Here is a 26,310-nt window from a genome sequence, read left to right on the forward strand (position 1 = left end):
AGTGATTTATAAGTGATCGAACATTAGGGTTTCGTTTTATAAAACCTCTTTAGTTAATTTCGGTTTTATACAAGAACCCAAAATTTACCAAAAAAAATATCTAAATCGATCGAATTTATACAGAAAAGAGTTCGATTTCCTCCTTAATTTTTATATTTAGTACTTGCACGCAAATATATAGCATATCTTAACAAGTTGCTCACCGTGGAGCAAATTAACAACTTGGAAGGCCTTGAGAGAACATGAAGTGTATACAACACAAAGAAAAGCGAAAATTGCATATTGAGAAGCAGAAAGAGGAAGACACATATTACATAACAGAGACCAAAGTAAATAATTTTGAACCAAGAACTAAAACAAAAGCTATGTTATTGAAAAACTTGGAACCCTTGAGAAAACATCAAGTATATGCAACACAAAAAGGTAAAAAAATGCATATTGAAAAGCCGAAGGAGTAAGACAAAGTGAAGAAGAGAGGCCAAACTAAATGCTTTAATTTCATGCTAAAAACTAGAACAAAAGCTTTGCTAATCTTCTCTTAGATAAAATGAGGCTGATCTCCCATGTAGGGGATCACCATCCCATGTAGGGGATCACCAAAGAAAGGATAAGTTGGTGCTGGTGTGATGAAGTTATCACAGATGATACCACCATAGAAAGGATAAGTTGGTGCGTTATCACAGATTAGTTGGACACTACACTTGGATGAAGATACTCTAGGAACTAGCCAGTCAAGTTGACTTTTCACACCTTCACTAATTCGTGTATTGTAGTGCAATATCATTTGTTCAAGATTCGGCATTGTCTCCAGGAAATACTTGACTAACTCCAGCTGCTTTTCCTCGTCACCAAAGTAAGAAGCAACTTCGCCAAACTTGAGTATCTTCAGAACCTTCACCGGACTTGATGATAGGCAACTACGAATGTCCTTTGAAGACTTGCATAGACACCCGTCAGTGTCCTGACATTTACTTGTAGATCTGTGATGGAGTCCCTAAATCATAGATGAAACAACTTTAAACTCTAAATTTATTTGAAAATTTGTGTTAGCATGTGCACTAGTAAAAGGATATGTTTTGGTACTTTGAAGACAAGGGTTTCTAGATTTGGACAGTTCTTGAGTAGAGCCGGCAATGATTCCCATCCTACATCTTTGTCAGTCTCAACAGTTAAGTGGATCAGCTTTTTGAATACCGGTATTGGTGCACAACAGAAAGTAAGCACCTGAAAACATAAACCAAACACTAATTCAAATTATTCGGTTGTTTGTCTTGTTTTTAATTTCTAAGTAGCGAAAACAAACCTCAAGAGCGTTAGAAAACAATTGAAGGATCCGAACATTGCTTATCCCCATAAAAAGATTGGTTGCATTTACGACCAAATCTCCATAGCTTGCATGTGCACGCTGATGATGTCTCATTCGAAGACCGATACTAGCTTCAACAAGTGAGTCGAAATTCACTACTTCATACTTGTCCGCAACGAGATCAAAGTATTCAAAGTAGACAAGATTTGGCGTGTCAAATGAAATACTACCCGGACTTCTATCCCAGTCTGAACAATGTACCGTTAGTCTCTTGAGGGTTTTGGAAGACATAGAGCGGTTCCAATAACCATCCCACCATAGATCACTCATAGTTAAATCCTCAAGGACTTGACATCCAGAAATGAGCTTGAGAAGGCAAGTATCACCGTCTCGAAACCAAATACTACTAAGATCGAGAGTCTTAAGCTTTGGAAGAAAAACATCTTCCAAATCAATGATGGTACAATTTTCAGTTCGTATTCTCAGCTTAACAAGTGACTTGCTCACAAAGACACTTGAAGGCATAGAACGATTTGAAACAAAATTACCGCCTAAATCAAGATCCGATACTCCACGTTCTATCACATTTGATATCCATCTAAAGATGCATTCTCGATCAATACCATTTCGACAGTTGAGTGAGAACCTAACTAGAGTGGAATTACCCTGCAAACCCAATACTCTATCCACGAAATCCATGAACTTTCTATGAACCTCATTCATGTAAACCAATGGACTTTGCATCCATACCGAATCATCGAAATCAAGAATTGGTGCAAAAGCAAAGAGATAACGCCATTTTTCGGAGAGAAGTGATGTTAAAGCAGCTTCTTTTGTGGGAACGAAGGACAGTAAGTGGCAAATAAGAGCTTCTGGTAGATCGCTGATTATATCTTTGCAACATATATCATCCATCTTTGTTGAATTCATAGTGACAGATCTCAAACAGTTACGAACCTGATAAAATAACATGATATCGAGTAAACTATTAGATTAAAGAGTTTCAGATGCTTGACTAGTACAAAATTACGTACAAATCAAACAGAAACAAAACCAACAAAAGTAAAAATTTCTAGACAAACATTAAATTTGGACAATAAGGAATCACAAAATAATCATCAGAAAAAAGCGGGAAGCTCACTTGGGAATTAGAACAGAGGGCATCAAAATTAAAAAGATTGATTGCGAGAGGGGCAGTGGAATAGTAAATTAGGGTTTCTGCAATCCTGGTCCAAAAATTCAGTTTTGTTTTTCGAACTTATAGTGTGCAATGATGAGGACGAATCAGAGAAGTTTTCGAGGGTTTTCACATGTGATTATCATGTCACTTGCTCGGTGTATCCTAAGTTGTTACTGTTTATCCTCTCTTTAAAAAAATATTTATAGAAAAAACAAACTTTTTTTGGATTTTTTGTATAATAGATTTTGTTTTCTTAACATTGACAAAAAAAACATTGAAAAAAGATTTTGTTTTCTCGTTTACGAATATCAATCATCACCCCAAATCGATTACTTAATTACCAATTATATTAATTTTGATGGACGTTAACCAATTAAATTAAATTAGATTAGATTAGATTTACGTATCAAAAGAAATAAAAAAAAAATATTTGAACCAGGTTTGATTGTTGTTTTGAGTAAGATTTTGGTTTTAGTTTTTTTCAAAAATCTATTCATGGTTTTGTAAAAGTTAGTTTCCCTAAAAAATAGAGAATTTAGTTTTTGAGAGATTTAACCCATGTTAAAGAAGAACCAAAACCCCTCGTATACTGGTTTCTTTTCAACGTGTGTTCTTACTTTCATTTTCAGAGTTCTATTTCTGATTTTTCAAAAAATATCTGTATCTTTTTGTTAGCGTGTGGAATAAGTCAACCTCAAAGCCATTGAGGTTTCTGTTGATTGCAGGGGAACCGATCGGTAAACGAACTTGTGGATCAGTATGGTCCGTTTGTGATGAATCCGCAGGTGGAGATTGATATGACTATTGAGGACATTCACAATGTTAAGGACGGGTTTGCAAATGGCCAAGTGTTGTTCTTTTATTTCTGGATAATAATAACAATTGCTCTGTTTCAGTCAATTATTATTATTATTTTTTGGTAAAACTGTTTCAGTAAATTAGTTCGACTTATTTTATTTTTGCAGTGGCTTGTATAACAAACAACCAAGCAAAAGATAATTAATCGAGCATCCCCAATAAAGATGAAAAATCATCAAACAACACAAGTCACAAAAACTAAGAACAAAGGGGTAATTGAAGAGGAGAATCTTGTGGTTTAGCTAAGGACATCAGGGATTACTTGGATCTCGCAATTTGGTGAAGCTTCTCTAGCAAAGTTCTTAAGTTGGCTTGACACTTCTTCAATCAGATCACCACCAATTGGTGTATTGTAGTATACTGTCAGTTGTTCAAGATGCGGCATTGTCTCTAGGAAGATCTTGATCATCTCTATCTGATTGACTATACCATATTCACCAAATCTCAATATCTTTAAAACCTTCACTGGACTTGATGATAAGCAACTGGGAACCTCCCCTGAATATTTGCATAGGCAACCGTCAACATCCCCGCATTTTATTGTATACATGTGCAGGAGTCCCTGAATCATATATGAAACAACATCAAAATCTAGTTTGTTTTCAAAATATCGTGTTAAGAAATGCGAGGATATGTGTTGGTACTTCGAAGACAAGGGTTTCTAGAATTGGACAGTTCTTGAGTAGAGCTGGCAATGATTCCCATCCTACGCTTTGGTTAGTCTTAATAGTTAACTGAATCAGGTTGTTGAATACCGGTATTGATTCACAGCAGAAAGTAAGAACCTGAAACAAAAACCAAAACAAGTACCATATCATCATCCATATCCAATCACTATCTAAAAAATAATCATTAATCAATTACGTACACTAACATACCGCAAGACTGTTGGCAGATAAGCAAAGGATCTGAACATTGCATATTCCCATTAGAAAGTCTGTTGCATTGCCGACCAAAGCATCATAGCTTGCATTTGCATCCTGATCACTTGTCATTGCAAGACCAATAGTGGCATCAACAAGCGAACTGAAATTCACTTTTGGATACTTTGCCGCAACATAATCGGAGTATTTCAAGTAGACAAGATTTGGTGTATCAAACAAAACACTATGCGGATTTTTATCATACGACTCTGTACACCATAGCGTTAGTCTCTTGAGGGTTTTGGAAGACACAGAGCGGTTCCAAACATTGGAGTAGACATTATTCAGAACTAATTCCTCAAGGACATGACAACCAGAAGTAAGTTTTTCGAAGCAATCTTCACCTTTTCCCAACATAATTGTATGAAGATAGAGAGACTTTAGCTTTGGGAGAAAAACATCGTCCACATCAATGCCACGAACATTTCCAGATTCTATTCTCAGCCTAACCAGTGACTTGCTCACAAAGACCTTTGAAGGCAGACGAACCCCATTCACATTAACTTGCAAGTCAAGATCCAATACCCCACGCTCTAACACATTGAGTATCCAAGATGTGACATAGTCTGGAATAACACCATGTCCACACTTTAGAGAGAACTAGTTTATAGTAGATTTCCCTAGCAAATCCAGTACTCTACCTACAAAATCCATAAAACTACTAAAAGTCACAGTGCTTTTCTCTGGTACTAACTGGTGGACGTAGACATACCGAGTCATCGAAAACAAGGTTTGGTCTGAAAGCAAAGAGATAGCGCCATCTCTTTGAGAGAACTGAGGTCAAAGCAGAATCTTCTATGGGAAGGAATGACAATATGTGGCAAATCAGAGCTTCTGGTAGATTGCTGATTTTATCTTTTGGACCAATATCCATCTTTTTGATAAATGAGAGTACTATATTGTGGCAAGACTACTTCCAAACGACGTCGTACAAAATGCTATTCAAACAATATACTAGTCCATAATTTCCTTTTTGATAAATTGGCAACATTCAAAAATTAGATTTATGATAATTTGGTAACATGCGCTACAAACAACCGATTATGGAAACTAGAATCGTATAAACTAATTCAATTTCCTAAAATTGGATATATTTCCGTTTTGGTGACCAAAAAAAAAAAAAAAGAAGATATATTTCCGTTTTTGTTTGTGGTTTTTGCTTGTCATAATTAAGACCGACCATACCTCGACCCTTTGCATTAATATAAAGGGCTTGATAATAAATCTGTATGCATGCCAATATCACATTATCTCCATTAAAAGCAGCACTAAACGTTCTCTCTCTTTTTTTTGTTATTAGTTTTGAACTGCAGCGAACAGAGACCGAAGATATATATATATATACAATAAACAGAGTTTTATCAAAATCAGAGATCATAGATATGTTATCGAGAAAGGTCATTAAAAAGATATATGCAGATTTTGAGAATGAAGGTTATGGTACTGTCGTTAGGCAAGGCATCACCAAGTAAGTTTTCTTCTTTTTTTCTTTCTCAATTTTCTCAGGAAAAATCCAATGACTTCACCTTCAAGTTTCATATAATTTTTCTTGTGGGGTTACTTCAGGAGTGACCATGAGTTATTGGACCCGTTCGTCTCGCTAGTTGAATTTTCCGGTAAAATATTTCCGGAATGTGTAAATTAAATATTTTGATTTTGATAATTACTTGGGATAATCTAAGCAGCAAATTATTGTTTTTTCAGTTTCACCTCCTGGTGGATTCAAAGATCATCCTCACAGAGGTCGTATCACCTATTCATTCTTTCTTCATGTCCACAATGATTTCTCTGTTTTGTAATGCTTCTGATGTAGTTAAATCAACTGTGTACAGGTTTTGAAAGTGTTACATACATGTTCCAGGTGAGAAACAAGTCTTCATCCATGATTCGAGTCAATAATCAGCTTTTGGTTTTTGCTTACTCGGGTTGATTTAACTTGTATAGGGAGGCATCATTCACCAAGACTGTAATGGTAATAAAGGTACAATCCATGAAGGAGATGTTCAGGTAAAACCCAAAAAGACATTTTAGAGCTAAAGACAATTGAATCCTCTTAAGCTTTCTTGTTTCATTCTTTTGATTCTGGTTCTATTGCAGTGGATGACAGCAGGAAGAGGAATCATTCATTCGGAAATGCCTGAAGAACAAGTCAACAAGGGGTTACAGCTTTGGATCAACCTCCCTTCTAGTGCCAAAATGTATAAGAAGATTCTTCACAAAGATTCATCTTTCTTAATTCACAGATTTTTTAAATGTTTATATAATACGTTTTCTTTGATTTTCGACAGGATCGAGCCTAAAAATATAGAAATCTCGAGTTCAGAGATACCTAGCGCAGATGACTATGGAGTAGAGGTCAAAGTCATTGCTGGAGAGTCAATGGGAGTCAAATCTCCTTTCTACACAAAAACACCAATCATGTTCCTAGACTTTACGCTCGATCCAAAAGCTCAAACCCACCAGGCCGTTCCAGAGTCATGGACCGCCTTTGCCTACATTGTAGAAGGCGATGAAGGCGTTTTTAGCTCCTCGGACTCTTCCACAGTACAAGCACATAATGTTGTGGTGTTTGGGACAGGGGATGAAGTTAGCGTGTGGAACACGTCAAACTCTAGGCCGTTGAGGTTCTTGTTGATTGCAGGGGAACCGATAGGCGAGCCTGTGGTTCAGCATGGGCCATTTGTGATGAACTCACAGGATGAGATTGAAATGACAATTGGGGACTATCGTAATGGCATGAATGGCTTCGAAATGGCCAAGCATTGGAGGTCAGAGTGAAGAGTTTGAAGCAATAACCAGAGAGACAGTTATATTTAGGGTTTCTTATTTATTTCACATGGTTTTTTAATCTTACATTCTATATCATATCATTGTCACGTAATAAAAAAAAATGCTACGTTTTAGAAAATTGATTAACTATAGTTCAAGCTTATCACTTTCAGATTTAAAGGGTAAATATTTTTCACAAAAGAAAAATCACACTCATGGCTTAAAGATAGTAAAAAGAGGCATGAGTGAATCCTAAACAACTTGAGGAACCAGAAAAGTTCTTTCGAAATACAATAAAATCCATTACGTCGATGACTTGGAAACATGGTTAATTAAGTAGAGGACAAGCTGAGGTTATCAGAGATTACTTGAATCTTGCACTTGGTTTTAAACCTTCTCTAGAAACCATCTGAGACCGGCTAAATACAGAGAAGATGAGCTTGAGTTAGAAATTCAACAAAAAGGCTTTAAAAAAAAGAAGACACTAGATGAGAAGAAGATAGTAGAGAAACTTACTTGTGGGATAAAAGCAGATTGTATCTCCAAACCATACAACTTTTTAATATCAAGGAACAACCGGAGTCAGAGATTTATAGCAAAAGGAAATGAAAGTTGAAAATTAGGGTTTCTGCCAATTCTAGCCCTAAAAATTTGGCGGGTTCGTTGAGTGTTCCATAAGCTGGATTTTCTTTTCAAGTTTTGTCAAGTTCTCCGAGTTTGTTGATGATGATATTCTCTGTGATAAAGAAGGATTTGTTTCGTTTAATATCAAGGAACAACCTGAGTCAGAGATTTATAGCATAAGGGAAATGAAAGTTGAAAATTAGGCTTGTGGCAATTGTAACCCTAATAATTTGGCGGGTTCGTTGAGTTCCAAAAGCCGGATTTTTCTTTTCAAGTGTGGTCAAGTTCTCAGATTTTGTTGATGATGATATTCTCTGTGATAAAGGATGAGTTGTTTCAAGAGTCGAATCAAGTTGTGGCAGTTTCGTCTGCGTGAAGCTAACTTTGACAACGATAGATGTGACTGACATCATTATAAATGGAAAGCTTTTTTTGATATGTTAAGAATCCAAAAACATTATTAATGAACAAGCTTGATACCAAAAGATGTATTCCGATTGAAGCTTCTCTTTTTCGTCGTAGGAAACCAAAAAGACAAATCAAAGCTTATACAGAAACAGAAGAACTGAAAATACTAAACGTTACGTTAACATTGTTGAGCTAACCGACACAAGCATAAATATAAAACATAAAGCCTCAGATACTATTACAAACTTAAGAGGCAGCCGAGACACACTCATGGCCTTGACATGGAAAAAAGAGGCATAAGTGAACCCTAAAGAACTTGAGAAACCTGAAATGTTCTTCCAACATACGAAGTCCATTTCGCCGATGAAAAGGGAACATGCTTTAAATAGAGGACAAGACAAGATTGTCAGAGATTACTTGAATTCTGCACTCGGTTAAACCTTCTCTAGGAACCATCTGAAATTGGCTTAATACTTCCTCCACATCTTCGTCAATTGATGTTTCGTAGTGAATTATGAGTTGTTCAAGATTAGGCATTGTCTCAAGGAAGTACTCGACTTGATCCATCATTTTGTCCATGTCCTCATCTTCATCGATATCTCCAAACTTCATTATCTTTAAGACCTTCACAGGACTTAATGATAGACAAGTGGGAATGTTCTCCTCCTCCCAAGGTTTGCACAGGCACTCGTCACTGCTTTGACATTTCATATCATATCTGTGGAGAAGTCCCTGAAACATAAAGGAAACACATTTCAATATCGGCTTCTCTCTGTTTGAATAATGTATCAGCAAAGAATATAGTTAGTACTTCAAAGACAAGGGTTTCTAGGTTTGGACTGTTCTTGAGTAGAGCCGTCAATGATTCCCATCCCACAAGACGATCAGTCTTAACGGTTAGCTGAATCAGGTTGTTGAAAACCGGCAGTGGCTCACAGCAGAAACAGAGTACCTGAAACAGAGTATCACCTTTTAAATCCGAAGGAAAAAAAGAAGAAGATGAGTACGAAGTTGGAGACTACTGACCTCAAGAGTGTTGTAAGATAAGTAAAGGGACCTAACATTACAAATTCCAATGAAAAAAACAGTTGCATTACCAACCAACCCCTCATGCTGGATTGGATCATCCGCTGAAAATTTGGCCTTATGGATCTGATCATGTGTCATTTGAAGATCAAGACGAGCTTCAACAAGCGAATCAAAATTCGCTTTAAGATACCTGTCAGCAATGACATCAGAATATTCCAAGTACAAGAGATTAGGAGTACAAACGACACACTCTTGTGATTCTCAAAGAACATTTGATTAAAACGAAACGTTAGTCTCTTGAGGCTTGTGCTAGATACAGAACAAGACTCCCAAAATTCCTGAACCATAGTATTGCACCCATCAATCGCTGTAGACATAGGCCAATCCCAACATGAAGAGATGTCTAGTGCAAGTTCTGATACACGACGTTTCAACACATTGGTTATCCAACCAATGACAGGAGCAGGTCCAACGTCATCTTTACACTTGATGGAGAATCTGTTCAAAGGAACATTCTTACACAAAGCCAATTTACCATCCACACGCTTTATGAAACGTTGGAGCATCTTAACCCTTTCTTGTTTTGTCACTCCATAATGCATACGCTTAGAGTCATCAAAATCGAGATTCATCTTTTTCAAATGCAAATCACCACTTATAGCCTGAACAGAGCAAATGAGCTTAAGTAAGAAAATACAACAAAGGGATTCCAAAAATACAACATTACCAATTTCAAAGCCGGTTTCAAGGTCTAAGCCTTTCACACAATCTTTAAGTTTCCATTTAGATTCTTAACAGAAAGAGAAATATTGATAACTAAGAATCAAAACATCAACACACATAGGCAAATGTTCTTCTTTTCGAAAGTTTTTAAACTAGAGACACTACTTGAGAAGAGGAGAAGCTTACTTGGGGTGTGAAGCAGAGATCATTATACAACTGTTGAGTTTTCAATGTACTTTCAAAGAAACCGGATTCAGAGGTTTTATAGCCAAAGTGAAGTGAAAGTTGTAGATTAGGGTTTTGGTAACTGTAGCCCTTGTAATTTGGCGGGAGGGGTTAGTTCCAATGTTGGATTTTCTTTTTGTGTGTTGTCAAGTCCTGAGATTTTGGAGATCTCTGTGATAACCAAGGAGGAATTTTTCACAAGAGTCTAATCAAGTAATATCAGTTTCATATCGTCTGTCTTCTCTATCCAATTTTTTGAATTTTAACCTTTTAATATAATTTGAGACGAAATTGCGTCTGTATGACGTCAACCAAATTACCATATTGTTCATGCTAAAGACAGACAACTTCTCATCTAAACTCTTTGATTATTTTCATGCCTTATCTCGAATTCATACAACTAAAGCAGTCTTTGATATCTGTTGGAATAAAGAAAAGTTGTATGAGGAGATTAAGAAGTGAACCAAATCAGGATCGTCACATTTCACTCAACGTCTATAAAACTCTCTCAAGACGAACCACTTCGCTTCTACTTCAACAGGCCTACTCATCTCCTTTCATGTTTTCATCGTAGCTTCTTCAATTCGGATTGCCAAAATTGGGTCGTTATTTATCTGTGATTGTGCATAGAATTTTATTTTGTATAGATCCACCCTTACGAAATGAGACTCGGGCTACCCAAAACATGATCAAGTCACACTTAGAGATCTAGATTTTACCTATTACACAAAAACCACTCAAATAACGAAGTTTTTTATTATACATTATACATTACAGAGTGTAGATGATCAGTTTGGAATCTGAATCAAAAACAGGAAGGATAGCTTTAAAAGAGTCTTCTCTCAGGAGAGAAGGATAAAACATACACAAACAGAACAATCCTTTCTAGTTTTCAGAGGTTCTTTGACACTGATCAACTGATCAGAGCAAACCTGTCTTAGTTATTACTAATTTAATGTGTGAAGAAAACTATGGCCGTTTTGTAAGTTCCACATCATCTCAAAGAAACCATGAACTCGTCTTGATTTTACATTAAGAGCAAGAATTTTGAGTCTGGAAAACAAAAAGAGTAAGGTCTTAACTAGGTGTACCGTTGCCTTGGCTTCTGTACACAACTTCTAGACATTCTTTGGCTCGATGAACTTTAGATTGAAGGTAAAAGCTCCCTGCTTTCGCATTATTCTCAAACAGTTTGTCATATTTCTGCATTCATATATAAAGCCAGTCCTTTTAGTTATTCGATTCAGAGTTCCAAAAGTAAATCATTCATTCGTCATTGGTAAAAGAGAAATGTTGACCTGTAATATCTCTTCCCAAGAGGTCTTCTCGGTTACACCAAGAATCTGCCTAGCCTCTTGCTCAGTGATGGCTTTCCCTGCTTGACGTACTCCATTTTGCATTGCTTCCTGCGCAACACCAGATTTAGACGCATCTGCAAAAGAATTTTCTCCTAGGTAAGACAGGTCTCCTTCGTAACAAATACCTGACCACCCTTTGTCTTAGGTATCGAGTAAAAGAGAGCAGCAATATGATTCAGAAACATATCAACCGTTCTAACAGTTGTAAACACACACAAACAGGAGCTGCCAGAATCAACAATTACCAAGAAATGTAATTGCCTTATCATTGGATTCATAAAGCAATCACTTGATGTGAAAAGGGTGAATATAAAACAAAAAGTGTTGGAAACTTACTAGCAAGTGCTTGACGATAGGCTTGAAAGACAGCACGACCAATGATCCCAGAACCCATCACAATCAAATTTGCAAGTAGTCTCCCAGCCTGTAAAAAGAAAAGAAATGAGAATGTTATAGAATAAATGCAACATGACAAGTAGAGATGAAGAAGGGATTTGTAAACAAAGAAACATGTCCAAATTCAAGCCAGCTCAAAATCATCGATCTATCGCCAATACATTAAAACTTCAACATTGAGACATCTTTGCCTAGAAAGAACAAATGAGAACCGAAAAAATTTGTTTGTTTTTTTCAATTGGAAAATGTTCTATTCACTGCGAATACGAATATGGATGAATTTCAATCAATCAATCAATCATACAACGAGAAAATTTTCGTTAGTAATAAACACCAAAATTTTCCGAAATTATCTCAAAATGAAACAACCAGTTGAATAATCCGTACCCAATTCATAAAACCCATCTGCCTCTCTAATTTATACAATTGAACAACATAAATCTAATAGATGATCTCAAATCATGCTAACATCAATTGATTTACCAAATGATAAAAGAGTCATCACTCAAGAGATTAAAGCGGCAAGAAACAATTAAAAATTTGGAAAAAACGAAGAGAGGAGGAGGAAACCCACCATGGCAGCCGATTAATTGATGGTTTAAATCTCGATAAGATGCTAATCTCTTGATTCGTTTTCGAGGTTGGTAGAGAAATAAAAAGGACTTGAAGGAAGAAGGGAATAGAAGAAGAATCTAGGGTTCTCTCACTTGTGTTGTTTTGTTGTGTTCGTGTAATAAAAGTTTGGGAGAAACACGGAACACCGATGACCAAACACGAAACAGGGGATTGATGCCCAAGGTCGTTTTCTTTAATAATACCCAATAGAAACTCAACACGTATTATTTATGGGCTTGGGCTGCTAAATAAATCAGGCCCATCTTCTACTCCGAGGATCAATATTGACCGTTGAAAAATTAAAGAGTTCACATTCAATAGTCTGAGTTTATTTATGAAAATTGGTATATTTAGTGTTTCCTTACTTGTACTTTTTTTTTTCAATTTAAGCTTTTCTATTCTTTGAAGAAATGTGTAATCATAAACATAAAGGTTTGGTTATATTCTTGTGTTTAGAATTGTGTAATATAGTTGATCCAATTATATAAAGCTTTTACTTTAATAAGAAGTATGAGTTTAAAACTAAAAAAATATAAAAACTTTTTACTATTTCTTCACACTAAATTACTCTAGAAAATTTTTGAACCTCTTTGAAAAATCACTTTAGATCTCCAGATTTTCTTTTAAAAATCCACCAAAATTTTTTTTTTTTTTTTTTTTCGTTTATATCAAGCCAACCATCTAATAAATCTCCCAAAACCTTATTTTTACCAAATATAACGGAAAGTCAGATTTAACAACAAACAATCTTAATTAGTAATGTAGATAGTAGATACAATTGATTAGAAAAGTGCATGTATAATTTTGTTTTAAAAACTTATAGTTCAATGAACAAATATAATGGTATATTCACTTCAATCCAAGTAATTAATTCACTAAACCAACTGTGATGTAAATAAAGTGGGGAAAAGGGATGAAGGAGAGATTAAAATCCCTGAATTTACTGCGTGTTAAATGCGCTGTCTTTATTACTATTTTCTTAATTAATCGTTTCCTTCCCAAATTTTGGCTGCTTTGAATCGTCTCTAGCTCCGAGAACCCAGGTTATACACACAAACTAAACTATACGAAAACAAAAACAAAGAACAAGTGTGAAGCCAAACGCAGAATTTTGGGAAACCATCGCACAAGCTTCCATAGATTTCTCTCTTGTTCCTTCCCGTTTCTTCCTCTCCCCCATATTTCTCTCCAGCTCCGCCTCACTGTTCCGCGATCCAATTTCCTTTTCCAGCAGGTTTGATTGATTTTGTTCTTCCTTTGTGAGATCGGATTCATGTTTGTGGCTATATATATATATATATATATATTTTTTTTTTCCTTTTAGATCTTTGTTTCCATTTTGATAATTTCAGCTGACTTTGGCATTATATCTTCTGCTTTGGATTGTTTGTTTGATCAATTGCAAATCGTTTCGATAGACGAAATCTCGAATCACGCAATCAATTTTAAACATGTTAAGAAGCTGCATTTTGAAGGCTGTTCTTGAATCCAAAATGTGTTTGGCACCCAGAATTTGTTTTGACTTTATTGATGATTTGTCGGTGGTTGTTCATTTGGGAGATTTTGTTGCGCTATGGATCTTTTATATTGCATAGATAATGTTTTTTAGGTTTAATCTGAAAAAAAAAATGTATCAAGGTCTCGCTGATTTATGTGTGAGTCGAGGATTTGATCCTTTGCAAGATTTTTGTCTTACGCTAGTGCCATGTATGTTTATGTGAAGGTTACTTCATTTGGTTCATGTTGTATCAAATTTTCTTTATGGGAGGTTTTGTTGCTATGGATCTTTCTATAGCCTATATAATGTTTATTAGGTTGAATCTGAACATAAAATGGATCACAGTCACGTCATTATGCTGATTTATTTGTGATTGCTGCTTGATTCGATGATTTTTAAACTTTTACATGATTTTTACGGTGGTGGATGTCTGTTTATATTATGGTTGATCAATTTGGTTCATACTGTATTAAACTTCATTTACTTACTAGTTTTACATTGGAATGTGAGATTTGACTGTGATTTATTGTGGGTTCTTCTTCTTCATTTTTTTTTAATTCTATTCAGTTTCAAACTACAAGATTTTGTTTTGATATGGCTCTTTATTTTCAATTTTTTTTGTGATTGCTGGTTTGTTTGAATTATTTGAAACAATTGACACTGAAAGCTCTTTGCATTCTGAACAGGCTATAAGTGTAGTTAGCACTTCTTCTATAAAAAGCAGTGTCTCACATTTGGATATGAAGAAAGCATTTGGTCAAACTGTCAGAGACCTGTAAGGATTGGACTACATATAATTAAATGAATTATCTTTCCAATCCATGTGTGGATTATCTATTTTTATTGACGAATCCGAACATTATCTTTTCATCCATTTGTTGCAGCAAGAGAGGGGTCAACAAGAAAGTGCTTAAAGTACCTGGAATAGAACAGAAGGTAAAGAATGCTGTTTGCTTCTCTCTATTTTTGTTTCTATTGAAACTTTTCTGATGTCTTGATTAAGATGCTGTTTTTAGTTCGCCATGATTCATTCAATCAATTTTCTAATGAAGTTTTGTGAAGGTTGAATTATAGATAAGCTTCTATTTGGTTGACACACTCCTTTTATTTGATGGAATTATAGGAGATTTTCGATATATTCTTTCACTTTGTTTGCCTCTCATTTTTGCACTTCTGTTTCTTGTTCAGGTTCTAGATGCTACCAGCAATGAGTCCTGGGGTCCGCATGGATCACTTCTTGCGGACATTGCACATGCTTCGAGAAATTAGTAATTACAAATACCTTTATCATGTTCTCCTTTTTCATAATATGATCTTATGAATGAATTTTTTGTTTTTCTCATGCAGCCATGAATACCAGATTACTATGGGAGTGTTATGGAAACGTCTTAGTGACTCTGGAAAAAATTGGCGGCATGTCTATAAGGTAAAAAAAATGAAGGACTAGCTTGTTTTCGATATGCTTATAGTGTTGTGGTAGTAAATATAACTAATTCCTACTGGATTATCTCTTCTCGACTCTCCAGGCATTGACAGTCTTGGAGTACATGGTAGGCCATGGATCAGAACGTGTCATAGAAGAGGTTAAAGAACATGCATATCAAATTACGGTAATGACCACATAGTAGTAATTTATATTGGATGTCTCCAAAACAAGATTATTTGTTGGTATCTCAGCTATTGATTTTCCTACTGATGGAGTTTTATCTCTTTTCCATGTATTAGACATTATCTGGTTTTCAGTATATTGATTCCAGCGGTAAAGATCAAGGTAGCAATGTCAGGAAGAAGGCGCAGAGCCTTGTGGCTTTGGTTAATGACAAAGAAAGAATAACGGAGGTCAGAGAGAAGGCTGCTGCTAACAGAGATAAGTATGTCTGCTTCTTGTTTCCCCAATGGGTTATCTCATGCACATTTGTTTGATTAAAACTGCTGCCTAGCCAGGATTTATAATTGCTATCTATTCTACCAAGTCAAGTCATGAATAGGCAATTTTCATCATTACGAGCATCTGTATTTTAAGTAAGCTTTTCCTCCATGAGAGCACATATTTCCCATAACCTGACATTTTTTTTGTACAACAGGTATCATAACTCAATGCATAGGCCGTCAGGAGGATATGGGGACAAATATGATTACGAAGGCCGCTATGGAGACAGAGATGAAGGGCGAAGTAGTTATGGGAAAGAGAGAGAATATGGTTACAGGGATGATGATAGAAATAGTCGTGATGGCGATCGTTATTCTAGAGACTCTGAAGACCGATATGGAAGAGATGGTAACACGGATGACGAATACCGTGGAAGGAGCAGAAGTGTTGATAATTACAATGGATCAAGAGGTAGGAGCTCGGACAGGGAACGGCCTATTGAGGATGATGGCCAATCCTCATCGCGGTATGTTGATTAAATTTATAATCTCCCTCTTTAAATTGGACCGACAAATCAAAGATATTTTAAGGTGACAAATCAACAATATTCGGATGTGTAATAGCTTAGATGTCCTCGATGTAAAAAAAGACTCGTCTTGCGTCCTGAGCATCATACCAAAAATTTGATGAAACATTTCTCTTTGTTCTGTAGGGATAGTGGTGCGCCAGCTGATGATCATTCTCAAGATGGGAGGTAATTTCCAGAGACGTGTACTGATTTTGGAAGGGTCCCTTTTTTATTATTTGTATTAAGTATTATGGAAAAAATGTCAATACTTATCTCTTACTTTTGAGATTTGATAGAGGGGGGCTAGAGAGAAAGTTCTCTGAACAAAATATTGGTGCTGCTCCACCTAGTTATGAAGAAGCTGTGAGTGAATCACGGAGCCCTGTATACAGTGAAAGGTGACAATTCTCTTCACTGCAAATTGAGAAGTACTTTTTTCTTAGCAGTTTTGAATTCAAATGATGAATCATTTAAAATTTCTTCATTGAAGGGATGGTGGAGAGACCCCACAAGTTGCTCCTCCAGGAGCTGCTGCTTCTCCTCTTGCTGAAAACATCAGCGTGGACAACAAAGCTGCTGATTTTGTTAATGAATCATCTCCTCAGCAAGTTGAGGCTTTTGATGAATTTGATCCACGAGGTTCAGTTTCAGGTACAGAGCTTCCCATGCTTGCAATTGTCTAGTTACGACTCCTAAGCAGCATAAGAATTTGCTTTCCTTGATAATTCAGTAAATGTTAAAAACACCTTATTTTAAGGTATAGGATTGTGTTCTGATCTGAGTGTTGCCATTGTATATCATGTCTTTTTCAGCAGCATGTGCACCTACAGCTGGTGCTTCGGTTCCTGCACCTATCCCACCAACAGTGGTTTCTACGCCTGCCCCGCCTGCCTCAATTAATGCAGAAATGGATTTGCTTGGCTCTCTTTCAGATGTATTTTCACCAAATCCCTTGGCTATTGTAACATCTGATTCCACTTCTGTTGAAACCAATGGACAAGCAAACACTGGTTTAGCTCCATCGTTTTCTACTTCTCAGTCATCTACTCAGGTATTCTCATTTACCAATTATGTTTAAAGTTTTTTTAATGGGTATGTTACTGGGTTCATCTGAAAACTCAACCGGATGGTTTATTTATCTTTTGCCCTTTGTGCAGCCTTTTGATGATCCATTTGGTGACTCTCCTTTCAAAGCCATCACTTCTGCTGACACTGAGACAAGCCAACATCAGAGTTTTGGAGTTCCTTTTCAGCCAACACCACCAACTTCAAATCCTAACAATGAACATAACTTTGGTTTTGGGGAAGCATTTTCAGCTGTTACCGATTCTGAACCTGGCGTTCAAAATATGCAAGCTCCACCGAACTTATCCGTCTTTCCTCAAGAGCAGTTTGATACATCGCAGAGCGAAATCGATATTCTTGCCGGCATTCTCCCACCATCTGGACCGCCAGTTTCTCTGTCTCCACAACCAGATTCCACTATGCCAACATCCCAATTTCATCCCAATGGTAACTCCTATGAAAGCTATCATCATCAAGCCGCGCCTACAGATCTAAACATGCAAGGACAAACACCGTTTGGTCAAGCTTCACAACAATTTAACATGGTTTCACATTCACAAAATCATCATGAAGGTATGCAATTCAACAATGGGGGCTTCACGCAACAGCCAGGCTATGCAGGTCCAGCAACCTCTCAACCTCCACAATATACTCCTGGTGTATCTTCACACCCACCAAGTGAGAGTTTTCCTCACCAACCAGGTTCTGCCACCTCAGCAAGCTCGCAAACTCCTTACGCTACTACACCCAATGTATCAGCTGGGCAGTTTGATGGTGGGAGTTTCATGACACAGCAACCTTATGGTGTGACACAACAAGTTCATGTTGTCCCTTCCCATATACCACAGCGAACTCAATCTGGACCTGTTGCAGCGTTTGGGAATAATAACAATATCGTTGGAGATATGCACCAACCTGGTTCTACCCCCTCATCAAGCTCGCAAACTCCTTACCCTACTACGCCCAATGCACCAAGTGGTCAGTTTGATGGTGGAAATTTTATGACACAACAACCTTATGGTGTGATACCGCAAGTTCATGGCGTCCCTTCCCATATACCACAGCGAACTCAATCTGGACCTGTTGCAGCGCACGGGAATAGTAACAATGTTGTTGGGGATATGTTTTCACCAGCTGGACTAAGTTCCTTGGAGACATCAGCATCGCAACCATCTCTCACACCTTTAACAGGAGCAATTGAAATTGTTCCCCAAAATCAGAAGAAGTTTGAGCCAAAATCAACAATTTGGGCTGATACATTAAGTAGAGGGCTAGTTAACTTCAACATTTCTGGACGTAAGCGAGATCTTTTTATATACAGTCTCTCAAGTCATAAAGCTCTAACAAAGTTTCTAACGTTTGTTTCTTACTGTGCAGCGAAAACAAATCCATTGGCGGATATAGGAGTTGACTTCGAGGCAATCAACAGGAAAGAGAAACGGCTAGAGAAACCAACTATCACACAACAACAAGTAACATCAACTATCAACATGGGGAAAGCCATGGGATCTGGTACTGGCTTAGGTCGCGCTGGTGCAGGTGCTATGAGACCTCCAACAAATTCAATGGTAGGCTCAAGCATGCCCACGGGCATGAATGTTGGTGGCTATGGAGGCATGAACCAACACCAACCCATAGGCATGAACCAAAACCATCCCATGGGCATGAACCAAAACCTTTCCATGGGAATGAACCAGAACTATCCCATGGGAATGAACCAAAACTATCCAATGGGAATGGGCATGAACATGAACATGGGCGGGTATGGACAAGGGTATCCGATGCAACCACAACAAGGAATGGGCATGGCTCCTCCTGGTGCACCACAAGGCATGACCGGTGCCTATAATCCAATGATGGGTCAAGGCGGTTACAACCCTCAGCAGCAGCAACCATATGGTGGAGGTTACCGGTAAGATTCGAGCCAATCACGGTTACCCATTTTACTTATCATGGTAAAAAGAGAAAACATCAAAGAACAGAACACAATCAGTTTGACCTGGATTTGTAAATTTTATGGTCGGTTCAGGTAAGTTGGGGTTTGGTCAGTCATATTATTGGATTAATACCTCAGCTTCATCAGTTATTTTGCTTTTTCTTTACAAAAATAATTCTCGACCAAATTGAGTTTTGTTAGGAATTTTGTAACGGGTAAAGAGAGAGACAGAGAGGCACAACCTTCACTCGGGGTTTGCTATATACATATGTATTTTGATATTATACGTCTTTTTGTAATACATTGTCCACTTCACGTAACAAATAACAATAAAAGAATTATGTCAATGTATATAGGTTTTGGTAACGTGAAGTATATAAATCACGGAAAAGTCAAAAGAAAACTGCAAAATATCTGAAAAGAAACGAATAAACGGTGGAATGATGACTTTATTTTTTTGGTAACAAAAACTAAATTGTAAAAAACATACCACGTAATGCACGTATTACCGATTGAAGTGAATAGTCCTCGGAAGAATTTTCATTCCGTATACCAATGTCTGAAAAAGAAGAAAAACTAAACAAGTACTAAACTGATGCAACTCACACAAGTCATAATTGTGTGAATTTTCACTTAGGTTCACTAAACCAGAGTTTATACCAAACAAAACCGTACTAAACTGATGTAACTCACACAAGTCACAATTGGTCGTCAATGAGTCAAGAGTTTTTTCATGAGCATTAAATAAAAGAATCAAAAGAATATCCATATATCCATCATTTTAATTCATTACAATTCATTTTTTTTCAGATAGAAAAAAGGATAACGAAAATTTCACAAAAGCATAACGAAAAATACCAACCACACCAACCTTTCCCATGATCTAAAAAGAAAGAAAAAAAAAAATCAGTATTGCCATGACGACAAAAAAAGGAACAAAAACAAAAAAATAAAAACAATAAAGAAAGCTGAAAGTTTCTGAAGTCTCTCTGCAACATTTAATAGATGCGACAGTAAACATAAGAACACCAAACAAAAACGTGATCAGCGACGGCAACGAAGACGGCGAAGAATACGGCGGACACGAGGATTCCCAACGATCAGATTCTTTGACATTCCACGGCGGCTTAGATATCAGCTTCTCCGATCCGCTCTCTCTGTTTGTGTAAATCATGGTGATCGCGGCTGCTTCCTCTTTTTCCCTCGGTACTTCGCCATTCTTCGAGATCTCTCTTCATTTTGTTTCATATGTATTGTTCATTGACTAATCTGAAGTTAGTGCATGGCTGACAGAGACGAATTAAAATTAACTTCTTTTTTTCATTAATGGCGAAAGCATTTGGGAGATTCTTTTTGGTTGACTTGTTTTGATATTTAATCGAATTGGTTTGTTTAGCTCGATCGAAATTTGTTTTTTGGTTCGTGGGTTATCTCTGTCGTCGAATTGTTTTCTTCAATCTTTATGCTTTTTGGCGTTTAGCCTGAAATTAGTTTCATTTTTCTCTGCTTTGAATCTAAACGAGACCTCAGACAATTATTTCTGTGTCAAGTTTTGTTTTTTTTTTAATTATTTTTTGTTTTTTTAGGAATTAAATGCTAATGTCATTGTTAGAGATCTTTAAATCTGATATTAGTAATTCTAAAGGTCTCTCCTTTTGCTTCTTCTTCCCTGAAAATTTCAATTTTTGTTTTTTTTTTGTTTTTCTGTTAAAATTTGGGAGCAGTGAACAATCTTGGTATGTATTTATCAGGTCCATCTCATTGCCATCAATCTTACACGGATGAGTTCTCTTCCTCCATACCTTACAAAAGAACCAGCAATGCAAGAAATCGTGTGTTTGATGGATGTGGCTCTGCTAATCTCTCTGTTTTAAGGTATTTGTCAATAATGAAGAAACGTGTGTCCATTGTTTTGATTTTGGAGTGAATTTGATTGAAGTGTAAATCTTATCATCTTTGTGATTGTCATGTAATGTGTTTTCCTCTATTCAGTTCCAGATGCAAGATTCCTTTTTTTGGATCAGCATTTCATGTATCATCCGGTGGACATGATCTCGGCCTCACGAAAGTTTCGGTTGCTGCTGATTATTCTGATTCGGTTCCTGATTCATCTTTCTATGGATATCATCCTCTAGAAGATTTGAAGCCGTCCAAAAGAGTCCAGGAGACAAAGCTCTCTGCTTCTGAAGTTGCAAGGACTACCGTCGAGGTTTATAGCCGGGAAACAACACAAACCATGACTTCATATGGACTAGAACAGTGTGGAGTTTTGCTATTTTTGAGTATGCGTGAACACGGTATTCATTTTTTACTTGTAGGCGAACAGCAGTGCTGTGCTGGTGTTTCCTGGAGCTATTCACTGTGAACCACACGATCATAATTCATGGTCCGAATTTAAGTATGTCATTGATGATTATGGAGGTTAGTCTTATATTATCGCTCAATATATTTTATATCTATCAATTACTTTCTTTCTCACCAGCTTCTTTTTTTTTTTTTCCAATTTAGATATCTTTTTTGAAATTCCTGATGATGAGAACATCTTAGAAGATCCTGGAGCTAGTAATCCAGTGGTAAGCGTGTCATTTTGATCAAGTGGAATGTCATGTATATGTCCATAGTTGATAACATTTCTTAGCTTGGTATAAGCACCATGTCCAACACCTATTAATCGAAGTTTCATCTTATACTTGTAGAAAGCCTTTTTTGGAATGGATGTCCCGCGATACGAAAACACACGGCACCATGAGGAATATAACATTTCAGACATTGGTAATCTTGACCAAATTATTTTTGATGACCATTATTTCGAGGTAGGTTGGAGCTGTTGTTGTAGTCTCTTAGTTTTCTTGCAAAGCATGCCAAGTCTCTTGTCTTATTAATGCTCTGATTACTTTGAAATATGAGTAGATTATGGATTCTGAAGCTAGAGATATTCCGATAGATTGGGGAATGCCTGACACCTCCAACGGTGTTCATCCTATTTACTTTGCCAAACACCTGTCGAAGGTTATATCCTATGCAATAGCATGATGAGAAATCTAATAAAAATGACATGCTTTAAACAATGTTCTCACTTGTTTCTGTCTATAAACTTGGAATTTTGCAACGGTTACCGAACCCTCTAGTCTCTTTAGTACTGCGTACAAGCATTATATTTGATACATACTGGTCTTGCATTGCATTGACTATGTAGTTGATTTGGGATCTCTTGTCATGCAGGCCATCAGCATGGACTATGACAGGAAAATGGACTATCCATCTAATGGTGTATCCATACTTGGATGCCTTAGGCCCGCTTTCCTTGACGAGGAATCTTATATAAGAAGATTATTTCTTTCGGAAGATAGAGATGACTATAGCTGGGAGGTTCAAGGTCCTTTCATATTTTCTAGTCCTCAAAATGCTGTTTTTGATTTTGTACCACCTCTTTTACATAGAACTTAGAGGAATCTCTGTACTATACACGTACACATTTCTGTTTGACATCCTGGATTCACCTCCCTTTGGATATTTATCTTCAGGTGATGATAATCCAATCACTAGTTCCAGACGTGACGAGAATGATATGAGTTCAAGTCTATATAGATTAGAGATTGTGGGAATAGAGCTTCTCTCCCTCTATGGAGCAGAGGTATGTTTTTGCCACCTGTCAGGTCATTTGGATGTTGAAAAAATTGCTTGAAACGATGGCTAACATATGTTGAGCTGTTTTGCGAACATTGACTTTCATACAAACTCTCTGTGTGTCATTTTTGTCTCCCACAGTCTCACCGTGAGTTGATCTAGATTCTTTGACTATTTTCAGTCTTCTATAAGTTTGCAAGATTTTCAAGATGCTGAACCAGACATCCTAGTGCACTCTACTTCTGCAATCATCGAGCGCTTCAACAACAGGGGGATTAACTCCAGCATTGCACTTAAAGCTCTCTGCAAAAAGAAGGGTCTTCATGCAGAGGTATTGTATCCATGTCTCTGAATATAATCTGGAAGTACAGTTCTGGTTTACATACCTACCACATTTTGTAACCCAGTTTTGCTACTTTGTGGTAATCTCATGCAGGAAGCTAACCTGATCAGTGTTGATAGTCTTGGTATGGATGTGAGAGTTTTCGCAGGTGCACAAGTCCAAACTCACCGTTTCCCTTTCAAAACCAGGGTGAGAGAAATCTCAAACTAAAACATCAAACAAATATACACCTTTTTCAACAAGAAAACAAAATCATAAGGACTCTGATATGATAATGCTTCTCTCATCATTGTTTATGACAGGCTACAACAGAAATGGCAGCAGAGAAGAAGATCCACCAGCTACTGTTCCCTCGTTCACGCAGAAGGAAGTTGAAGTGTCATGACGAGAGTTTGAAGGATGCATTTCGTTAAAAAAACCGTTGCTGATCAAAGTCACTAAACTAGAAAATGAGGAAACAGAGAAGAAGCTGTTTTGCCACTGGATCTGTCTAGTACTTATACGAGTTCTTTGGCCTGGCGATTGTGTACATAACGATGAGCTTTAAAGTGACTGTTCTAGAACTGTGTGGAGATTCAGCCTCTTACGTTTTAGTAGTAAGTAAACTAAATTAAACCCAAGAATAAAGAGAAGTTGATACAATTGAAGTAACTTCTATAATAGTCCAATGTTGTTCTTACAATGTAAATCTTCGTTTATCTTTACAATCAAGATCAAATAAAGCCCTTTTTCTCACTCTTTACAGTCACCAACGGTGTCCTTACTTTTCTCCACTCAAAAGATCCTTTATTTTTGCTGGATGCAATAATATAATATCACACAGTCGATGGAATTGACAAAAACCTATGTGGTTAGGTTCCCGGCTCATCATCCTCACCTAACAACTTCCTCTGCATAGCCGCCTCGTCGCCCACTTCTTCAAATCTGTGTTCCTCTTGATCTTTCTCCTTCCTGAGAAGCATCCAACATGGGAAAAATGGAGAAGAATAATAAGTTCATTGATGGATTGTTTATTGTACTTGAAAAATGATTAGAAAAGACTGTACATGGAGTATATGATCAGTCCAGTAGCTGTAGTAGCAAATGCCAAGAAGTAGAGCCAATCAACCTGGTATTAACATCATTAGCTGATTTCTACAGATAGAAAATGTAAGGGTTTCCTGATGTTTGATATTCAAAGTGAGCAGACCTTCTCGTGGTAACCAAAAGTGCGGATCAAAACAGCCCACATATCTGATGTGAGCAACGAGAGGTTGAACATTGTTGCACCATTGGTCTGAGAGAAGATCATATTTCAAAAGATGTTACAGTTTCGTAGACATTGGCATGAAAAACAAAAGAGGGAAAAGGGTTTTGATCATATGACTTCTGTATTATCTCATACCTTGAGTAAGACCGGGACTAATGGGTAGAAGAGAAACATTGTGAGTGTGAATCTAAGGAACGGAAAAACCTGAAACCGCGAAAAATGTAATAAATAGACAAGAATGTGTCGTCTTTGGTTTGCAGATGTTAAAATGGAAATGGCCATAGCAAGAAAACCTACAGCTCCAGTTGACCAGTGAATAGCTTTAAGCTCATCACGTTCAAGTATACTTCTATGGACAAGTGAAGTCAAGGCCTTAGCTGAAAAATATGGTTTTTCTGGAGAATGTGCATATAACTCTAAGAAACATAAGAAGTCATAGCTTTTTGCATAAAGGATACACCTGAATGGCACTAATAATGGCTCCAAAAAACCCCAAGAAGGTCATCAGCTCAACTGTATCTGCATTCTTCACAAGGAACTCCTATAACAAAGGAACAATAGATTTTACATTTTCGCGCGATATAACAACATATTCTTGTTGTGGCACTTGCTTACCTCGCTGGTATTACTAACAGCATATAAGGTTGCTCCAGCTAAAACAAGAAAATCTCCTTTAACAGGATTACTTCCTCCTGAAAAACCACCAAAATTCAATGAAGCCATGATTAAAAACATAGTCATGAATCAGTAAGAGCTTTCAAAAACCATTACCAGCTCGATCCCCTGCATGGACGTCTGAGAAGACTACCATAAAAACACCAACAATACAGATAAAAACACCACTGATCTTCATCAATCTGTATTTTGTCTTAAGGTAAAACCAAGTCAAGACCAAAACGCAAGGGATCGCCCAGCAATCCAGTAGCATGACACTTGTCAATGAAGTGTATTGGTAAGCCTTCACCACTGTAAAATAATCAAAGCAATGGAGTCATTGATTTCATAATCTCGTAATAAATAAAACTCATCCCAAAGCAGGATAATAACAAAGTACTTATCATCAGTGTTCAAGCCACAAAAACTTGACAAAAGAAGATCTTTATCAGCAAACAACACAAGACTCACCGAGAAAATTGGCCTCCACATCAACAAAAGCAAGGAGGAAATAGTAATACCATTTCGCCTGCATTGAAGATCAATGTTAACAATACTTTCTATGTAAAGATAGATAGACACTCCTGTGAGAGGTAACAGAGAGTGAAGAAAAAATCAATAGTAACCTTAATGTCGGATCTTCGATACAGCATGATACTTCCATAGACGATTGCCAGTAACACATAATTCAGAAAGCATTGTGATGTTGGAACATTAATTCCTAAAAAAGTTTTAAAATTTACAAGAATTTATCAACCAATTGATAAAGAGATCATGAAGCCGCTGGGGTAATGGTAATAAACCAGAAAAGAAGAAACTTGAAACCTTTTCTGGCGAGCTCAGAAGATGTAAAGCCATTAGAAGTAGCAAGAAGTGAGAGGAGCTGTCCCAAACCAAGACCAATCAGTGTCTTCTTCGTCCTAATCTCCTTTAAATCGAAACCCATCACTGAGTCAGTTAGTGAGAGGAAAGAGTGTAGGAAGCTGTAGTCTTTAAATCCTCAGCTGTACACAGAGAGAGAGAAGAGAGAAGAGAGTGTGACGCCTTTGGGAACCGTTTGACTTTTCAACTCTGAGTTTTAGTTCT

General features: G+C 37.0%; 10 protein-coding genes across 15 annotated transcripts; 4 read left to right on the top strand and 6 right to left on the bottom strand.

Annotated features, from left to right (window-relative positions):
- Window positions 1–538: 538 nt before the first annotated feature.
- On the bottom strand, window positions 539–2,221 carry AT3G59240 (RNI-like superfamily protein; the record flags this gene model as incomplete). The annotated part of the gene is made up of 3 exons (NM_115786.1): window positions 539–994; window positions 1,084–1,224; window positions 1,304–2,221. 3 exons carry the CDS (start codon window positions 2,219–2,221, stop codon window positions 539–541), a joined length of 1,515 nt encoding a protein of 504 aa, NP_191483.1.
- Window positions 2,222–3,044: 823 nt separating this feature from the next.
- Window positions 3,045–3,463, top strand: AT3G59245 (pirin carboxy-terminal region protein; the record flags this gene model as incomplete). The annotated part of the gene is given in 4 exon segments (NM_001339955.1): window positions 3,045–3,078; window positions 3,175–3,194; window positions 3,212–3,334; window positions 3,452–3,463. 4 exon segments carry the CDS (start codon window positions 3,045–3,047, stop codon window positions 3,461–3,463), a joined length of 189 nt encoding a protein of 62 aa, NP_001326901.1.
- AT3G59250 (F-box/RNI-like superfamily protein) lies at window positions 3,427–5,141 on the bottom strand (the record flags this gene model as incomplete). The annotated part of the gene is made up of 4 exons (NM_115787.2): window positions 3,427–3,906; window positions 3,989–4,129; window positions 4,223–4,855; window positions 4,962–5,141. 4 exons carry the CDS (start codon window positions 5,139–5,141, stop codon window positions 3,583–3,585), a joined length of 1,278 nt encoding a protein of 425 aa, NP_191484.1. The 3' UTR covers window positions 3,427–3,582.
- A 554-nt stretch (window positions 5,142–5,695) lies between these two features.
- AT3G59260 (pirin) lies at window positions 5,696–7,045 on the top strand (the record flags this gene model as incomplete). The annotated part of the gene is made up of 7 exons (NM_115788.1): window positions 5,696–5,739; window positions 5,834–5,883; window positions 5,972–6,010; window positions 6,100–6,128; window positions 6,212–6,274; window positions 6,365–6,465; window positions 6,556–7,045. The coding sequence occupies 7 exons, from the start codon at window positions 5,696–5,698 to the stop codon at window positions 7,043–7,045; spliced, it is 816 nt and encodes a 271-aa protein (NP_191485.1).
- Window positions 7,046–8,401: 1,356 nt separating this feature from the next.
- On the bottom strand, window positions 8,402–9,729 carry AT3G59270 (FBD-like domain family protein; the record flags this gene model as incomplete). The annotated part of the gene is made up of 4 exons (NM_115789.2): window positions 8,402–8,800; window positions 8,880–8,999; window positions 9,095–9,287; window positions 9,386–9,729. 4 exons carry the CDS (start codon window positions 9,727–9,729, stop codon window positions 8,450–8,452), a joined length of 1,008 nt encoding a protein of 335 aa, NP_191486.1. The 3' UTR covers window positions 8,402–8,449.
- Window positions 9,730–10,285: 556 nt separating this feature from the next.
- On the bottom strand, window positions 10,286–12,595 carry TXR1 (Protein Transporter, Pam16). Of its 2 annotated transcripts, NM_001339956.1 has the most exons (5): window positions 12,374–12,595; window positions 11,740–11,827; window positions 11,344–11,477; window positions 11,137–11,248; window positions 10,286–10,659 (listed from the first exon to the last, which is right to left on the bottom strand). In NM_001339956.1, the coding sequence occupies exons 1-5, from the start codon at window positions 12,374–12,376 to the stop codon at window positions 10,652–10,654; spliced, it is 345 nt and encodes a 114-aa protein (NP_001327906.1). In that variant the 5' UTR covers window positions 12,377–12,595; the 3' UTR covers window positions 10,286–10,651. The 2 variants fall into 2 exon arrangements, with proteins under 2 accessions (NP_001327906.1, NP_567078.1); NM_115790.3 differs by having other exon boundaries at window positions 10,396–11,248; window positions 12,374–12,579.
- Window positions 12,596–13,357: 762 nt separating this feature from the next.
- Window positions 13,358–19,717, top strand: AT3G59290 (ENTH/VHS family protein). Its single transcript, NM_115791.3, has 14 exons — window positions 13,358–13,648; window positions 14,599–14,687; window positions 14,797–14,848; window positions 15,101–15,180; window positions 15,260–15,338; window positions 15,439–15,522; window positions 15,638–15,783; window positions 15,997–16,308; window positions 16,495–16,536; window positions 16,647–16,748; window positions 16,841–17,001; window positions 17,163–17,401; window positions 17,508–18,711; window positions 18,793–19,717. The coding sequence occupies exons 2-14, from the start codon at window positions 14,653–14,655 to the stop codon at window positions 19,329–19,331; spliced, it is 3,075 nt and encodes a 1,024-aa protein (NP_567079.1). The 5' UTR covers window positions 13,358–13,648; window positions 14,599–14,652; the 3' UTR covers window positions 19,332–19,717.
- On the bottom strand, window positions 18,013–18,613 carry AT3G59295 (uncharacterized protein; the record flags this gene model as incomplete). The annotated part of the gene is made up of 3 exons (NM_001339957.1): window positions 18,496–18,613; window positions 18,214–18,279; window positions 18,013–18,153 (listed from the first exon to the last, which is right to left on the bottom strand). Exons 1-3 carry the CDS (start codon window positions 18,586–18,588, stop codon window positions 18,013–18,015), a joined length of 300 nt encoding a protein of 99 aa, NP_001326625.1. The 5' UTR covers window positions 18,589–18,613.
- Window positions 19,718–20,177: 460 nt separating the features above from the next.
- On the top strand, window positions 20,178–24,563 carry AT3G59300 (Pentatricopeptide repeat (PPR) superfamily protein; the record flags this gene model as incomplete). 3 transcript variants are annotated; one of them, NM_115792.3, is made up of 12 exons in its annotated part: window positions 20,178–20,557; window positions 21,103–21,226; window positions 21,344–21,560; window positions 21,670–21,772; window positions 21,860–21,924; window positions 22,048–22,164; window positions 22,262–22,360; window positions 22,574–22,727; window positions 22,876–22,985; window positions 23,160–23,309; window positions 23,415–23,510; window positions 23,624–24,563. In NM_115792.3, the coding sequence occupies exons 1-12, from the start codon at window positions 20,524–20,526 to the stop codon at window positions 23,732–23,734; spliced, it is 1,380 nt and encodes a 459-aa protein (NP_567080.1). In that variant the 5' UTR covers window positions 20,178–20,523. The 3 variants fall into 3 exon arrangements, with proteins under 3 accessions (NP_567080.1, NP_001325760.1, NP_001325759.1); NM_001339959.1 differs by lacking the exon at window positions 20,178–20,557 and adding an exon at window positions 20,937–20,996 and having other exon boundaries at window positions 23,624–23,734; NM_001339958.1 differs by lacking the exon at window positions 22,262–22,360 and having other exon boundaries at window positions 23,624–23,734.
- On the bottom strand, window positions 23,603–26,292 carry AT3G59310 (solute carrier family 35 protein (DUF914); the record flags this gene model as incomplete). 3 transcript variants are annotated; one of them, NM_115793.5, is made up of 11 exons in its annotated part: window positions 26,050–26,292; window positions 25,851–25,945; window positions 25,696–25,753; window positions 25,342–25,536; window positions 25,186–25,262; window positions 25,029–25,111; window positions 24,868–24,919; window positions 24,706–24,774; window positions 24,511–24,597; window positions 24,368–24,429; window positions 23,603–24,272 (listed from the first exon to the last, which is right to left on the bottom strand). In NM_115793.5, the coding sequence occupies exons 1-11, from the start codon at window positions 26,168–26,170 to the stop codon at window positions 24,173–24,175; spliced, it is 999 nt and encodes a 332-aa protein (NP_191490.2). In that variant the 5' UTR covers window positions 26,171–26,292. The 3 variants fall into 3 exon arrangements, with proteins under 3 accessions (NP_191490.2, NP_974458.1, NP_001327244.1); NM_202729.1 differs by having other exon boundaries at window positions 24,706–24,919; window positions 26,050–26,269; NM_001339960.1 differs by lacking the exon at window positions 24,868–24,919 and having other exon boundaries at window positions 24,173–24,272; window positions 25,031–25,111; window positions 26,050–26,272.
- Window positions 26,293–26,310: the final 18 nt, after the last annotated feature.

This window comes from Arabidopsis thaliana, chromosome 3 (assembly GCF_000001735.4).
Source record: "Arabidopsis thaliana chromosome 3, partial sequence".
In the NCBI taxonomy this organism is placed as follows: domain Eukaryota; kingdom Viridiplantae; phylum Streptophyta; class Magnoliopsida; order Brassicales; family Brassicaceae; genus Arabidopsis; species Arabidopsis thaliana.

What these genes read in the sequence shown, in the direction of transcription:
- TXR1 (NM_115790.3), bottom strand. An exon ending in CTATCGTCAAGCACTTGCTA is followed by an intron (nt 11,478 to 11,739) that starts GTAAGTTTCCAA and finishes ATTCTTTTGCAG; the next exon opens with ATGCGTCTAAATCTGGTGTT. An exon ending in CTTGGGAAGAGATATTACAG is followed by an intron (nt 11,249 to 11,343) that starts GTCAACATTTCT and finishes ATATGAATGCAG; the next exon opens with AAATATGACAAACTGTTTGA.
- AT3G59290 (NM_115791.3), top strand. Translation starts at nt 14,653, where the DNA reads ATGAAGAAAGCATTTGGTCAAACTGTCAGAGACCT. An exon ending in GATCATTCTCAAGATGGGAG is followed by an intron (nt 16,537 to 16,646) that starts GTAATTTCCAGA and finishes GAGATTTGATAG; the next exon opens with AGGGGGGCTAGAGAGAAAGT. An exon ending in CTTCTCAGTCATCTACTCAG is followed by an intron (nt 17,402 to 17,507) that starts GTATTCTCATTT and finishes CCCTTTGTGCAG; the next exon opens with CCTTTTGATGATCCATTTGG.